At 36.7% G+C, this 16,283-nt stretch overlaps 1 protein-coding gene across 2 annotated transcripts; it reads left to right on the forward strand.

The window, feature by feature from the left end:
* The first annotated feature begins 1,119 nt into the window (after nt 1-1,119).
* On the forward strand, nt 1,120-16,192 carry trappc13 (trafficking protein particle complex subunit 13). 2 transcript variants are annotated; one of them, XM_007255012.4, is made up of 13 exons: nt 1,120-1,214; nt 2,416-2,484; nt 3,758-3,857; nt 5,164-5,248; nt 6,097-6,224; nt 7,873-7,945; nt 9,274-9,318; nt 10,470-10,487; nt 12,657-12,790; nt 13,547-13,745; nt 14,364-14,464; nt 14,550-14,697; nt 15,877-16,192. In XM_007255012.4, exons 1-13 carry the CDS (start codon nt 1,130-1,132, stop codon nt 15,982-15,984), a joined length of 1,293 nt encoding a protein of 430 aa, XP_007255074.3. In that variant the 5' UTR covers nt 1,120-1,129; the 3' UTR covers nt 15,985-16,192. The 2 variants fall into 2 exon arrangements, with proteins under 2 accessions (XP_007255074.3, XP_007255075.3); XM_007255013.4 differs by lacking the exon at nt 10,470-10,487.
* The last annotated feature ends 91 nt before the right edge of the window (nt 16,193-16,283 follow it).

Consider the following 16,283-nt stretch of genomic DNA (forward strand, 5'->3'; position numbering starts at 1 on the left):
GATGCTGGGACTGGTCACTTTTCTGATTTTACTATTTATAGGTATATATTGAGTAAAATGAATGAATTGTTGTTTTAATCTATAAACTGCCGACAACGTTTCTCCCAAATTCCAAATAAAAATATGGTTATTAAGAGCATTTATTTGCAGAAAATGAAAGTCAAAATAAAATAAAGATAAACGTAATGAAAAGGATGCAGTGTTTCAGAAATAGAACAAGTTCATATTTATTTAGAAACAACAATACTGATGTTTCAACTCAAGAAGAGTTCAGAAATCAATATTTGGTGGAATAACACGAATTATTAATTATGGCTTTCATGTGTCTTGTCATGCTCTTCACCAGTGTTTCACATTGTTTTGGGTGACCTTATGACAAATATATGCACGTTTATTTAGTATTCTCGTGGTATTATGATACATTATTTCTATTTGTCTAATAGTGATATGTGCACATTTGTAAATAGGTCGTCTCTTTTATATATTCTTTAACTTTTTTCGATATATTTTTTTAGATAATATATATTTTATAGACATTATTTTGCATGTTTCTCTTCATTATGTCAATACAAACTTTTAACATAAGCATATGTAAAATGTATGTCCAGAGGCAACAAAGATCAACAAATGTTAAGGGGTTTAGTCCCCATGTTTAGTAATATATTTATATACTCACCAAACTTAAAAAACAAGGAATAATGTTTGATCATAAAAAAACTTATCACTAATGGATTTCTCAGAGGTAAATACAAGTAAAAGAAAATAAAAATCCTCAGAATTTGTAATAGTTCAGAACAAAACTTTCTGCTGTATATACATTGCCAAAACGAAGCCCTCTTACAAAAAAGAGCATGTTAATTTCAATATCAAACTTTCAATATCAAAGATTCAGGGGGGTATTTTTATGTATTAATTTCAGTTCAATTTCTCTCACGTTTTTGGAAAGTAAATATTCTAAAGTTAAAGACCACAATTTTCTCCACGGTATACACTTTACAATACTACTCAAATATGATATTACATAAGAAATTGTAGCAATGTCTTTCTGAAATTATCGCTAGATAAAAACATCCTGTGCTGCTTTAATGTAAAACGCGTTTTGTCCCTATCTGCGCTCCGTCGTCAGCTGATGCAGGGGAAACGTCAGTCCGGTTTACTATCAAACAAAATGGATGTGAATCAGGCAAAACAGGAGCATCTTTTGGCTCTAAAAGGTACAGATTCCGCTCTCTGTCTGCTCCATTATCTCACCGACTGCATCTTAAGGCTCATCTCCAGCTGCTGCTTTAAAATTCGCAGCACCGGTCTGCTCAGAACCACAGCTTTAGTGTGGAAAGCGCTGAGAGTCCGGCCTGGTTTTCTAACTGCCCGGTCCACCTTAAATCTGCAGTATTTGTATTCGGGTCAGAGCAGGGTCTTGCATGCACCAGTGTGTAACCTCTGGACTATTTAAGGTGGATTGGAGAATTTGTACAAGAAGCTAACGCCTAATTGTGATGTCAGCAGGGAAGTTTTTAAACACAACTGTAGATACTGTATAGTAATACTGTATAGTACAATAATATGAAGCATATTCATGAGTATTAAAGTCTGAATAAGGTGGCGTTTACTGTGTTTTTAAGGAAACAATAGAGAAAAGCTTTTTAAGAGGGATGTGTTGTATATCGATACTTTTAAATGTGCTTTTCATTGAGAATAGTTTCATTTAGGCACTTTAAGAAGCAAATGACCTGTTTTTATTTATGTTTTAATTTTACTTATCATTTTTACTTATATTTACTTAAAACAATTAATACAAATATGTACTGTAAATGGCCATTACATTAAACCCATATGTTTACACGTTCTGTCCATTGTATCAGCTCTACTGGCCAAATCGGTCCACTTTGTTCACCTCCATTCGTTCACCCTGTTGTTTACTAGTAAGGAACCCACAGGACCACCACAGAACAGCTCGTATAGGGCTGATGTATGAGTGGATCAAACACTGGAGTTTTTAAACACAGTGTTTTGAACACTCACTGTCCTCCATTGTATTAGACACTCCTACAGTGTCAAGATTCTCCACCTTGTAGATAAAGTTAAGTCAGAGACAGAAGCTCTGTTGATTATCTTCTAGTCCTTTGTCAGTTCTTAGAGGACACTGCCCACATATTGTAGTTTACAAACTACAGCAGCACTGCTGCTGTGTCTGATCCATTTGTATCACCACCATATATCAGTGTAACTGCAGTGTGGGGTCCTGACAGTACAGGGTAAAAGAAGGATAGTAATTAAAGTATGCAGAGAAACATATTTACTACAGTCTGTTATAATAGAGCTACAGTGCTCCTATATGAATATACCTTACAAAGTCAACATCAGTACATAGGTGCTCATTATTACTATTAATATGTGCATTTTTCTTTTTACTAGTGATGCGACTGACAAAACCGACACTGTTCACTAATATGCCTGTGACGTGTGAAGACAGAGACCTTCCAGGTAAACAAAAGAAACAACAATAACTCTATTGTTTGGTTCATTTAAACTATTTTATTGTCCTCACACTTTTCCATTAGAATTAAAGTGTTCTCTTAAAATCCCTTGCATTAAAGAGCCAGGGACTTTAATGCTAATATAGGCACAACTGAGGCAGATTAGCTAACCCTTGAATTAATTAATAAATTAATAAAGTTGCACCCATTAGTGACACAAATGTGCAAATGCACAAACACAGCTTGTCTAGTCTGTGTTGTGAAGGATTACCAATAGAATAGGACTCTCTGAAGCAGATAAAAATGATCTTATTGGCACCTAGCATTAAGCTGTGGAGCAATTCTGGCCTTCCCTTAACAGTAGAGACAATTACTCCAACAAAAGCAGGTCAATATTGTGTAATATAATATATATAATATACACTCAGGTGAGATTAATATTATTAATGAAACAAAATAATGAAGACAATGAAGACAAGCAGAAGGAGCCACTATCTCCACAAATTAAGATTTCATTAAGTGATTTCATAACAGTTAGGAGGTCTGACATATTTATCTTTTTATATTTGACACCCACTCTTAACTACTTTTATTGCCTGTTAGCGAAATTGGAATGAAATCTGTGGCATGACTGTAGCCCAGAATATAACCTGCAGACCCAACAAGAATTTATAATGTTTGTTTTCCCTCTTGCCACAGTCCAGCACCTCCGAAACACAATATTCAGCCATTAACGGCACCGCTCCAGAGCCATATGTCATCACGACACTTCTTCGTAGGCCCTATATTTATATGAGGGGGCAAAATGAGAGTGGAGCATATTCCACTATTAATCAAGATGAATGAGGAGAACCTGAGAGCAGAAAGATAAAGTGAATGGAGTGGTGTAGATGCCAGCCTTGTCTCATTCTCTGCCTTCTCCTGTTTTCTTTAATTTAGTCATTGCAGACTTCTGCTAAACGTATACTGTAACCTGTAAAAGTCGTAATTTGTCCAGGCCTTGCCTTTGACTTGGTATCAGATGACTCTGCCATACTATACAGTTTAACTATGTCAGCCTGCCACTCGCTGGGCACAGCTCCGCAGGGTTGGCCGCTGATCAGACATGAAATTCTCTGAATGTAAGAGCTGTATCTTTTCCACTGCTATAAATCAGGCTCAGGTTCTGGCCTTCTTAGGTCACAGTTCTGAATCATAAATCAGATAAAGATTTGGACTCTGTTGTGAGTGTATTGCTGTGACTCCAGATCATATTTAACTTAACCTCCATTTGTCTTCAGGTGATCTGTTCAGTCGACTCATGAGGGAAGATCCATCTACTATTAAAGGGGCGGAGACTTTGATGCTCGGGGAGATGCTGACACTACCACAGAATTTTGGGTAAAAGGTTTTACCGTTTATTGTTTTAGACATTATATTAAAGTGAAGATGATTGGTTTATTGCTCAAAAGTGAAATGTACAACTTCTTTTTAAATTTGAACATTTGAACACTAAAATGTTTATTTTTTCTGTCTATAATTTTGATTACCGTATTTTTCGCACTATAAGGCCCCCGGACTATAAGGTGCACTATCAATAAACGTCTGTTTTCTGGTCTATTTTCATACCTAAGGTGGACCGGATTATAAGGGGCACATTATGCAACACTAGTAAGGAACAGGAGTGTCACCATGTTTTCCTTCTAATACAGCAGGCATTTTATTCTCACAAAAATGCTTAAAACTCTAGAAAATCCTCAATGGCTTATAGGGACAAAAACAGATGAACCTTCTTAATAAATCTCCTGATTTACCGTGAGTGAGCAGGTTTCCCAATATTTTGTCCAAATGGTGTACACAATCCCTCGCCGCAATAATTATTATGAATAAAAAGAAACACATGTCCTGATGATTTGCAGGACACATTGTTACATGAAATGTGTTTACAAACCTTTTTTGTGCATTACAATATTATCATTTGTATTTGCACAAAACGCATTAAATGTCTAGCTAGTGTCAACATAACATCATAGCCTTGGTTGAATTAAGTAGATTTAACCAATATAATATTATATTTTAGAATCTTATATTCAAATTGTAGCATTACATTGTTCAAATTGTTACATTGAAAATAATTAATGCCATATTTATTATTTAGTTCATGGAATGAGAGCACACTAACTCTACATTTCTCTAAGAAAGTAAATTATTGATGTTAGTTTACCTTAGAGACTAATTTCTGATTTTATGAGACAGATTCTCCACTCCTCAATAACACAACAAGATGAAGCCATTTACAGTCAATAATAATAATTGTAATGATTATAGTAGTTTTGCAGTACATGCGGGATGTGGGATGGTGTATACATCTTATTTTACACAGTCCATCATAATATACTCTAATAATTTTCTATTAAAACCCTTAGATCATGAGAGAAGTTGCAGCCTCTTTTAATAGACCAGTATTGATGGGGTGATTCATCCTGAGTGTCATTTAAAGCTTTAGTTTTGGGTCAGATCTGTGGAGAGTTTGCTGTGAAATCCTCTCGCTCTGTGTTTTAGTCTAGCCCAGACTTCCTCTGTATCTACGTCTAACCCCTTTCAGTCTGTCCTCGTATTCCGAAGCTGCTCTTGCCTGCAGCGTCTATTTCAGCTGCTCAAAGTGACCTAATAATCCAGTGTGTGCACTCTCTCTCTTTCTGCACAGAAATATTTTCCTTGGCGAGACCTTCTCCAGTTACATCAGCGTGCACAATGACAGCAACCAAGTGGTCAAAGACATTCTAGTAAAGGTAAAGCCGTGGATACCGCAGTATTGATTGCGATATGCCTGTATATAAAGGCTATCAAATAGGCACTGAAAGGTGTGTGAAGTGAAGCGGAAATAGAGCTGGATCATGCCACATGACAATGACCCAAGACACTGCATAGAATAAAACAAGGAATCGGTTAAAATTGGGCTGGGAAATTCATTAAAATTTAATCAAAATCAATATTTAGAACCTTTAATTGATATTCTTGCACACATCAATTGTTTAGGTTTATTTCTTCTGTTAAGGGTTTTTTCAGGTTAGGAAATGTTAAATTTTATATATTCAGTTCAATTTGATCGTGAAGTCCTATCACAAAGTACTAGTTTAAAAAAAGAAATAGAAAATTAAAGGCTGTGTTGGTTTGGCTGTGATTTGCTTATCGGAAACTCCTTAAACATCACACAGCCTGAAAGAATGCTGCATGGAGGAGTGGGAGAATTTTCTTCCAGTCAGTTTTTTAAATTGATAGGTAGGGGTGCAAATATTTATATACCAAAGTATCTATATCTATTTTTTAAACACACTGTTGATTTTAAATGATTAGTTTACATGTAAAGATTGGTGCAGACAGTGGGCTGTTTAGTATTGTTTTTAAGCCCCGCCCACTAGATAGCAATAGTGTTCTACTCTGTTGATAGATCACACTGTTCTGATTGGATAAACTTTTCTTGTACTCAGTGTGGTTTTATACTGTGTCAGTTTTTCTCTAAAGTTTTATTCTACCAATGGCAGCATAGTGTCTTACTTACAGTATGGCAGTATATTTCATTGTAATTTTCTGTATTGTGATGCAAATCAAATGACTAACTGGGCTTTTCTGTGGGCAGGCCGACCTGCAGACCAGCTCTCAGAGGTTAAACCTGTCTGCGTCCAACTCGGCCGTCTCAGAGCTCAAACCCGAGTGCTGCATCGATGATGTAATTCATCACGAAGTCAAGGAGATCGGAACACACATGTAAGACGAGTTGTAACACTGTAATAAATAGTAACAACATTTGTAAGTAATACTTTAAATCCCTAAGTAATAAACCTATCAGGAATACCAGACGCTGTTCCAACCACAGTTTTAGAACCCGTGCTCTACAGCACCTGCTGTGTTTAATTAACCATTAAAACCCTGCAAAACTTTCAGCTATAGACCACTGAAGTCTTTTCGTCATTTTGTAGTCGGCGCCATGTTGTTTATGCCCATATTTGGGGTTCTGGGTCTAAGCGGTTCAAGCAAATAGGGAATTTGAATGGGCTTTTCAAAAACTTGCCTCTGTCACATTCTGTGGTAAATAAATATGTTCAGAACCCTGTACGTTTTATTCTGTTTACATTTACCTTCTAAGTATCACTGGATCCTCTGAATTTCGAGATCGTTTAAGGGTAGTAATTAGAAAAATGATAACTTTAAGCTAATGCTTAACTGACGTCACAGCACCTCGGCTGAATATGACCCCGGACTGGATTCTGCACAACAACAGCGAACTCCGGTCAGATCACGTTTTGGATTATTATGTTTCTTCACAGATGAAACAGCTGGTTCTGCAGTACCACTGACCTGTTTTAGTGATTTTATGCTGTGACACTCTCAGCTCTCCTCAGTACGGGCAGTTAGTTCATTAGTTGGATCAGCTGTGTGTAATATGCTCCTAACTTACGGCCGGAGTTTTCGCCGGTGTTGCGCCGAAAAGAGTCCCCTGCTGATCTCTGCAGCTAGGCTGGGAGGTCAGTTCACTCCGCTGTAGCATTAGCTTAAAGTTAGCATTTTTCTCATTGCGACTCTTAAACAATCTCGAAATTCAGAGGATCCAGTGATGTTCAGGAGTGAAATGTACACAGAATAAAACATACAGGGTTCTGAACAGATTTATTTACCACATAATGTAATAGAGGCGGGTTTTTGAAAATCCCATTCATTTTTCTCATAGGGAAAAACGCTTAGACACGGAGGCCACATGAGGACTACAGAATGACGCACGACTTCAGTGGTCTATTGTTGATTGACCAAAACTGTTCTCTGCCCAGCTTAAATTCTAAGATTTTCTCATTTTTATCCCATTTTCTCCCCAATTTACAAGGCCAATTACCCAACCCACTCATTAGTACTCTATCTATCCCTAGTGATGCCCCAACACCAGGAGAGTGAAGACTAGCACATGCCTCCTCCGATACAGACATAAACTATTTAGGTTTATTTCTACTGTTAAGGCTTTTTCAGGTTAGGAAAAAAGGATAAATGTTCATTTAGTTTTTCAGTTCAATTCGATCTCTAAGTCATATCTCAAGTAGTAGCTAGCTCAAAAAAAGATACATGTGAAGTCAGACTCCGCCTCTTTTTTCAAACTGCCAAGTAGCATCACAGGGCTCGGAGAAAAACACAGTAACTCTGTGTTTTTCTGAAACGTCAGCAGCAGTTGGAAAAGAGGAGTCTGACTTCACATATGTCAGAGGAGGCATGTACTAGGCTTCACCAGTGATTGGGTGGGACAATCAGCCTAGCTAATTTGGGGGGAAAATTGGAAAAATCTCAAAAAATATAAAATTTAAGAAAAATTAAAGATAATGTGCTCCTCTCCAAACAGAAACAGATGCTCTAATAATGTTTTTTTTTGCAGTCTGGTTTGTGCAGTCAGCTACACCACACAGTCTGGGGACAAACTGTACTTTAGGAAGTTTTTCAAATTTCAGGTATGTGCATTGTTTTTTTCTATTCAACTTTCTTGTGTATTTATGAGAGAAATATGAAGTAAAATAACACCTTCCTAAAAGATTTGCTTTTTTATAATGTAGAAAATATTGATAGAAAAGACTAAGAACAGTTAACATTTGAACATTTTAACAGCCACAAATTGTAGAGAATTTACAGCTAGCTTTATTTAGCCATTTTTCCTGACTAAAATGCAGACTAAAAAATGCAAAACTCAATAAAAAGACTAGACCACTATGCATTATTTATAGCCTTTAGCCTTTATTAATAAGAAGTAAACTTTATATTACAGAAAAATCTCATCACTTACTGATTGGGGACGAGATCAGTTCATTGAGGGAGCCAAGTCATAGAAAGATATTAAAATAGCCTAAGTTTCATTTTATTTTGACTTGGGTATAATAAATGAGCTTAAGTCACACTATTTACTACATAGTTAATTATCCTAAATGGGTAGAATTAAATCCAGATCTGATCAGCTGAGGGTGTAGGAGATTTTACCACAGGTGGCCGCGCAGCATCATGAGGAGATGACTTACACAAAAAGTCAATTTTGGGATTGTTTTAGTAAAGCGACAATAATACAGTGGCCTGTACAGCTCTGGAATATAATTAAGAGGAAGATGGATGATCATAAGCCATCAAACCAAGCTGAACTGCTTGAATTTTTGCACTAGGAGTAAAGGCATGAAGTTATCCAAAAGCAGTGTGTAAGACTGGTGGAGGAGAACATGCCAAGATGGATGAATACTGTGATTAAAAAAACAGGGTTATCCACCAAATATTGATTTCTGAACTCTTAAAACTTTATGAATATGAATGTGTTTTCTTTGCATTATCTGAGGTCTGAAAGCTTTTTGCGTCTTTTTTGTTATTTTAGCCGTTTCTCATTTTCTGCAAATAAATGCTCTAAATGACAATGTTTTTATTTGGAATTTGGGAGAAATATTGTCTGTAGTTTATAGAATAGAACATTGTTGTTTTATTCTATAAACTACAGACAATAGCTCAGAGGCCCGTAGCTCTCTCTTAAACAATGTCGCAGGGTGATGTCTGAGCTGGACGTAATTAACACCAGTGCTTCACATTTTACACAAATCCTCTGACTGCTTTACAAAACCAAGGAAAGACCGCTGGATCAGATCACACACACTGTTCAGGGCTGCAGTAACACAAGCTTTTAAATAAACTGTATACAAATTGTTGTATTTGTTTTAAGAATAAGCAACAGTGTGACTTTTATATGGATTCAAAGGAGCATGAATCAGAGATCAGCTCATCGTTTAGTCTGAATTCTATTTTAAACCAGGTTTTGAAGCCTCTGGATGTGAAGACCAAATTCTACAATGCTGAGGTAAGATTGGGTTTATGTCTTAAGTCTTTATCAAGTATCTAGTTATTGTATCTCGTAAGTATCCATGCAAAAAATTGTCAATTCTAAATGCTTTTAGTATCACTTCTGCTCCTGTGCACATGTATTTCATTTTCTGTTCTGTTGACACCCCATTAAACCTACATTTATGCTCCAGTTACAGTCCATAAATGTATCTGTAGAACAGCTGTGCTTGTAGAATTTCATTTTAGTAATTTTATTTATTCTTGCATTATATTTTGCTTTGTAATGGTTGGTGGTTTTGTTTCATTACTACAACTTCAACTCAGAAAAAAAGTTGTTACAGTTTGGAAAATGCAATTATTCACATTTACGTTGATTTATATTCGAATGCAGACAGTATGGACCCAAGATATTTGATGTTTTGTCTGCTAAAATATTTTTTTAGTCATTTAAACATTTTAATAAATGATATTAAAAGAATAACGTGAGCTGGATTATGTGAAAAAAAATGCTCTGGTGATCCGGTATAATGTTGCTTAAGTCCTGTGGAGGAGTTGGCGGGGAGAAACGATAGGTCAGTTGCTCATGAATATTCATACATGCAAACATATCGCCTCTGATTGGCTAACAGCACTGCAACACCAGCAAGGCGGAGAACCATTAGAAACGTTTTAAAATAAAGAATTTTTTGTTTACACAAATAATAGTCTCTGCAATGTCATATGTTACTTTACAACATGTGTAATGCCCTGCTACAGTTCAGCAACTGAACCAGTCTTAAAGTCTCTGTAAAACGCCAAATCCACCGGAGATCCTATGTAAACCTAGTAACTTACATAGAGGTGAGTAGTCCAGGTCCAGTAAAAAGTAAAAATCTATTCCGGGGTTTTGTTGGCTGAGCCAATGGAGAAAAGGAAATAAAATGAGAAATAAAATGAAAAAAAAAAAAATAGGTTTTGCAGACAAAACATGAAATATCTTGGAGTTTATACAGTGTATAACTTTTTTGATTTGGGGTTGTACTATCATAGCATTGTTAGCAGTTTTTGTTTTTATTTTAACGGTATATTTATCAGTTATCATGCTTGAAGGACACATTTTGACATTTGCATTTTCTTAAGCATGTAACCCTCACATTCCTAATTTTTGTGTTTTATTTTCTCCATTAGAGTGACCTCAGTTCTGTGGTAATTGCTTTCCTTTCTCATTGCCAAGTTATCATTTTTTGCAGCCTAATTAATTTCCTTTTTTCCCCTCTGTGGAGCCAATAAAACATGCAAAGGGAAAACAACAGAAATCCTCAAGAAATGTCCGGAACGTGAACTGAAAGACAAATTAGACGTATTGCACAGTTTGGACAGTTTCTTGAGAAGTTTTTTGTTGTTTTCTCTTTTTTTCATCTCTCTGTGCTTCTGCTCTCTCGCTGTCTGATCTTTATAAATGCAGTCGTGTGGCTATAGAACTAAATCAGCTGGACTGGGTAAAGGGCTAAACCTGACTTCTGTAAACTGGGTGTGCTCATTAATCAACAACAGTGGGTTTACCATCAAATCAGTGCAGCAATGCAGAATGCTTAATGTTGGTTAATTGGGTGAATGTCCTCAAAATGTCCTCATACTTAATCAACAGTAGATATTTATTTATTGCATTATAGATGAGTGTAGATCAGTCAAAAGGAGCTTGTTGTTATTTCATAGAATGATATTTATGCTTTCTAGGAACATAATATTTGCATATAAGAAAATTGTTCATATGCAGATGGATCATTCATTGTGGATTGATGTGAAACCAATGCATTCTTTATGTAAAAAAAAAATAATAAAATAAAATAAAAAGAGTAAAATTTTGAAGGAGTTTGCTCTCAGATGCCTGATAGTATTTTTGATAGTTTTAAAGTTTGGGCCCTAAAATATAGGGATTTAGAGATTCAGCACTAATCAAAATTGAAAATTCATACAGGTTTTAACAATCTAACTTTCATTTATATTTTAAATGTAGAGCAGGGGTGTGCCATATCGTGTATATATTGAATATTTTGAGCAATATCATACCCTGAAATATTGTGCTATATCCCCCACCTCTAATTATCACATCAGGGTATTTCTTTTTTGCTGTTTTTATCCAAAAATTCATACTGTTCTATTTCCCATTATGTAGCTACTAGAGACAGATTATATCTGTCCAGTCTCATTAATTTTACTTTAATCCTGGATATATGGCGATATATGGAGTGCAATATTAGTATCATGACATTCTGGATCATTGACTTCTGTTTCAAATCTGATAAAATTCTTGTATTTTTTAATATTTCAGTTAGGGTTTGTGTCATATATCATATCAAAATGTTTTATTTTGTTACAGTAGTGTATTCTTGAAATATTATTATTTTTTGTGAATAAAATGCTGTTTGCATTAGTACTCAACCCCCTATGCTGTGTCAGAACGAAACTGTAATGAAATTCAGATTGTTATCTGAGGCTGTACTTAACCCTCTGTGAAGCATGGTGGTGGCAGCATCATCATGCGGAGTGTAAATCCTTTTACAAGGCAGTGTAGAATTGTGTTACAGGACTTTGCAGCTGATGCTGTTTCATCAGTACCACTGTAAAGAAATCAGAACCTCTGTAAAGCTGTTTCACATCAAAACACATTGAATGACTTTGTTTCCCTTTTAACATTTTTAACTCCGAATATACAAGAATATAGAGAAAAAGCAGAATAAACAGAATTGATAATTTAATAGTAATTTGTGCAGGATGTATAGGATTTGAATCTTTAAAGATTTTTTTAATAAAGTACATTGATTTTCTTTCCTTTTCACTGGTTGATTGTGCTTGGCCTGAAATTGTGCTTTTATGCTGGAATAATAACACTTCTCTCAAAGGTCTGATTTTTATTCTCAGCTCTTCTACAGACTTTTACAAACTGCAGGCATGAACTAACCTCAGCTGGTAATGCCTGTCCAGTGCAGTTCATACTAATCCATCTCTCTGACATTAACAGGGCTTCAGCTGCTTTATTGTGGCCTGAAACTTGATTTTGATGTCTGAAAATTCAAAGGAAAGACTTTATTGCATTTTCTTTAATGCACATTTGGGCCTCCAGCATCACAGGGATGCTGTGTAGAGGCTGGACTGGTTTTGGCTTTCATAGAAAGCGATACCCGTCTTTCTCTGTGAGGCTTTAATTTCACACTGGATTTTTTACATAACCCACCAGAACATGGTGCCCCAAACCTCAACGATGAATCTGCCTGACGTTCAAAATCTGCGGGAGGCCAAATGAAGCAGTTATGATTAATATCTCTGTGTTGCACAACTGTCCAGACCAGCTAAGATGAGTTTTACCTCCTGCAGACAGATGAGGTTTTCCTGGAGGCGCAGATTCAGAACATCACCACGTCTCCAATGTTCATGGAGAAAGTGTCTCTGGAACCTTCCATGATGTACAACGTCTCTGAACTCAACACTGTGACTTCGGGAAAGGAGAGGTAAAGGCTGGTCTGATTGCGTGTCTTATCTGAATAATGAAAATCCTATAAAGAACAGTTTCCCAGACAGGGATTTAGCCTAGTCCTGGACCACACAGTATTTGAGACTTGGGTTGTAGCAAAACATCCATTCACCCCCAGCATTCCCAAATACATAATTTTAAGCCAATGCTTCCAACAGGCTTAAAATGCTAGTTATAGGGGCATATCACTGCCAATACAAAGATATCCAATTTTTACACCATCATCAAGCTCAAAATAGCTACACACTTCATTGGTAGAATCCTGAGGGCACTGGCACTGTTTATGGGGGCCGAGTGGTCCAGCAATCTAAGCTCTGCCATTATGATTAGGAGATCGCTGGTTTGAATCCTTGCTGGCTTGAATCCTGGTCATGCAGCTTGCCATCAGCTGCCAGAGCCCTAAAAGGCCTTGCTCTCTCTGGGTGGGTAGATGGTGCTCTTTCCCCTCATCACTCCAAAGGGTGATGTCGATCAGCACACAGCGTTTGTCTGTGAGCTGATGTATCAGAACCGAGTCACTGCGCTTTCCTCCGAGCACGCTGTGCTGTGATGCTAGTCGGCAATGCTGCAGAGGCGAAGTCTCAGTTTAGCTAACCCTAGCTAAATTGTGGAGAATGGTTCTCAGGGTTGCACTTTCCTTAAATTAAGTAATAACAGGTCGACTGACGTGCTTGGTTTAATACACTAAAAGGATTAATTTGACTCTTTAATACCTTATTTTCACTAATTGCAGTGAATCTACCTTCGGGAAGATGTCGTATCTACAGCCGATGGACACACGGCAGTACCTGTACTGCCTGAAGCCTAAGCCGGAGTTTGCTGAGAAGGCTGGGGTGATTAAAGGCGTGACTGTAATAGGCAAACTGGACATTGTTTGGAAAACCAACCTCGGGGAGAGAGGACGTCTACAGACGAGCCAGCTGCAGAGAATGGTACTGTATGGTACATCTTATAGGAAAACATACAGGGGTTGGACAATGAAACTGAAACACCTGTCATTTTAGTGTGTGAGGTTTCATGGCTAAATTGGAGCAGCCTGGTGGCCAATCTTCATTAGTTACACATTGCACCAGTAAGAGCAGATTGTGAAGGTTCAATTAGCAGGGTAAGAGCACAGTTTTGCTCAAATATTGCAATGCACACAACATTATGGGTGAAATACCAGAGTCAAAAGAGGACAAAAGACTTGACAGCAAGTCTTTGTGATGCATCAAGAGCCACGGTATCCAGGGAAATGTCAGCGTACCACCAAGAAGGACCAACCACATCCAACTGGATTAACTGTGGACGCAAGAGAAAGCTGTCTGAAAGGGATGTTCAGGTGCTTACCCGGATTGTATCCAAAAATCATAAAATCACTGCAGAATTCAATGTGCACCTCAACTCTCCTGTTTCCACCAGAACTGTCCGTCACCACAATAAATTATTGTGGTCTAAAACCAGGTGTTTCAGTTTCATTGTCCAACCCCTGTACTTTTACATTTATATATAAAACATACTGGTGTGCTGGTTTACTCCTGCGGCTGTTTCTCTTTATTCCAATCCTTCAGGCTCCTGGTTACGGGGACGTGCGGCTCTCGCTGGAGTACATTCCAGACACAGTCAACCTCGAAGAACCTTTTGACATCACCTGTAAAATCACTAATTGCAGGTATGACTGTTTAATTTACCATCGATGGATCGTACACGTTGGTTTTCTCTTGAGTAGATTCACGGTGTGTTCATGTGTTTCTCAGTGAGAGAACCATGGACTTGCTGCTGGAGATGTGCAATACCCGGTCAGTGCACTGGTGTGGGGTGTCTGGCAGACAGCTGGGCAAACTGTGCCCCAGTGCCTCGCTCTCCATCCCCCTTAAACTCCTGTCCTCTGTCCAGGGCCTGCAGGTAACAACCTTAACCACATCAGCCATACTGATGGTTTTATTTTGCTGATGTTGGCGTGTGTTTAGCATAAAATATACTTATTTTCAGTCAATCAGTTCAAAATGTGAAACTCATATATTATATAGATATATTACAAAAAGAGTGATATATTTTAAGTGTTTATTTCTTATTTTGTGGAAAAACACTGCACTGACTTTAGACTTGATAATAAAACACAGTGGATCAACACCAGCAGATGACATGTCTCTCCAAACCATCACTGATTGGTGGAAACTTCACACTAGACCTCAAGCAGTTTGGACTGTGTGTCTCTTCACTCTTCCTCCAGACTCTGCTCCCTTGATTTACAAATGAAATGTAAAATTTACTGATAATCAGTGATGATTTGGAGAGTCATGTCATCTGCTGGTGTTGATCCACTGTTGGTCACCACCAGAAAGCCTGTGATCGTTTTAAATTATTATTTTTTTAATTAGTTTATCTTTTTCTTATTTAAAATGTTAATGTTATTCATTGTATTTATGTATTATTATTTTATTATTCTTATGTTTATGTTCTTTGCTCATTATTATTCATTTTATAATATATATATATATATATATATATATATATATATATATATATATATATATATATATATATCAAATGTTGATTTAAAATGAGTAATTCTTTTTACTATTTTATTCCTTATTATTTCTAATTTCTTATTAAATGTTTTCAATCCCTTTGATGCTGTAAATGCTCAGTAACATTGTAAAGAAGGGTCACCCATAATGTTTTCAAGTGAAAATAATAAAGTCAGTGTAGTGTTTTCCCAGAAAATCTTACAGCACTTCGTACTTCCCTCTGCTGACAACTTTTATGGAGATGCAGATTTTAATTTTCAGCAGGACTTTGCACACTGCCAAAAGTACCAATTGGCCTTCCATAATAATTAATTTTTTGAGTTTTCATTGGCTGTAAGCAATAATCATCAACAATAAAAGAAATAAACTCGGTCACTAAAATAGATCACTTTGTGTTTAATACGTCTATATAATATAGGAGTTTCACATTTTGAACTGAATTACTGAAATAATGTAACTTTTCAATGATATTCAAATTTTTTGAGATGCACTTGCATTATGTCTATATACCCGTGCTTTGTTCTGAACTCGAAATATTTTTTTATAATTTCAGAGCATATCCGGCCTGAGGCTCACCGATACCTTCCTAAAAAGAACGTACGAGTATGATGACATCGCCCAGGTGTGTGTGGTGTGCCCTTACCTGAGCCCAGAAAGCTGAAGCTCCGCCTCCTGCACTTTACTGCGCTATTATATATGCTATTACATCTCAAAGGACCAACCTCTGTGCTCCGTCTTACCACTTTTTACATTTACATTATGAAGCGATCATGTTTTAGAATGTTATTTTAAAAGCCCTTATCTTGGTTTTAAGTGTGAATAAAAGAGCTAACTTCTGTAAGTAAAAATAAAACCACATAATGCACACAGTTCTGTATCTGCTAACTGTAAAACTGTAAATACTAAAAAAAAGGAAGGATTCTGTTTTATGTTCTGCAATAATGCATTTCTGGTCAAGCA

Source organism: Astyanax mexicanus, chromosome 20 (genome assembly GCF_023375975.1).
Source record: "Astyanax mexicanus isolate ESR-SI-001 chromosome 20, AstMex3_surface, whole genome shotgun sequence".
NCBI classification, from domain to species: domain Eukaryota; kingdom Metazoa; phylum Chordata; class Actinopteri; order Characiformes; family Acestrorhamphidae; genus Astyanax; species Astyanax mexicanus.

Excerpts from the sequence above, each read along its gene's own strand:
- trappc13 (XM_007255012.4), top strand. The coding sequence starts at position 1,130 with ATGCAGGGGAAACGTCAGTCCGGTTTACTATCAAACAAAATGGATGTG. Across the intron at positions 6,225-7,872 it reads AAGGAGATCGGAACACACAT|TCTGGTTTGTGCAGTCAGCT; the intron begins GTAAGACGAGTT and ends TTTTTTTTGCAG. Across the intron at positions 14,465-14,549 it reads TGTAAAATCACTAATTGCAG|TGAGAGAACCATGGACTTGC; the intron begins GTATGACTGTTT and ends TGTGTTTCTCAG.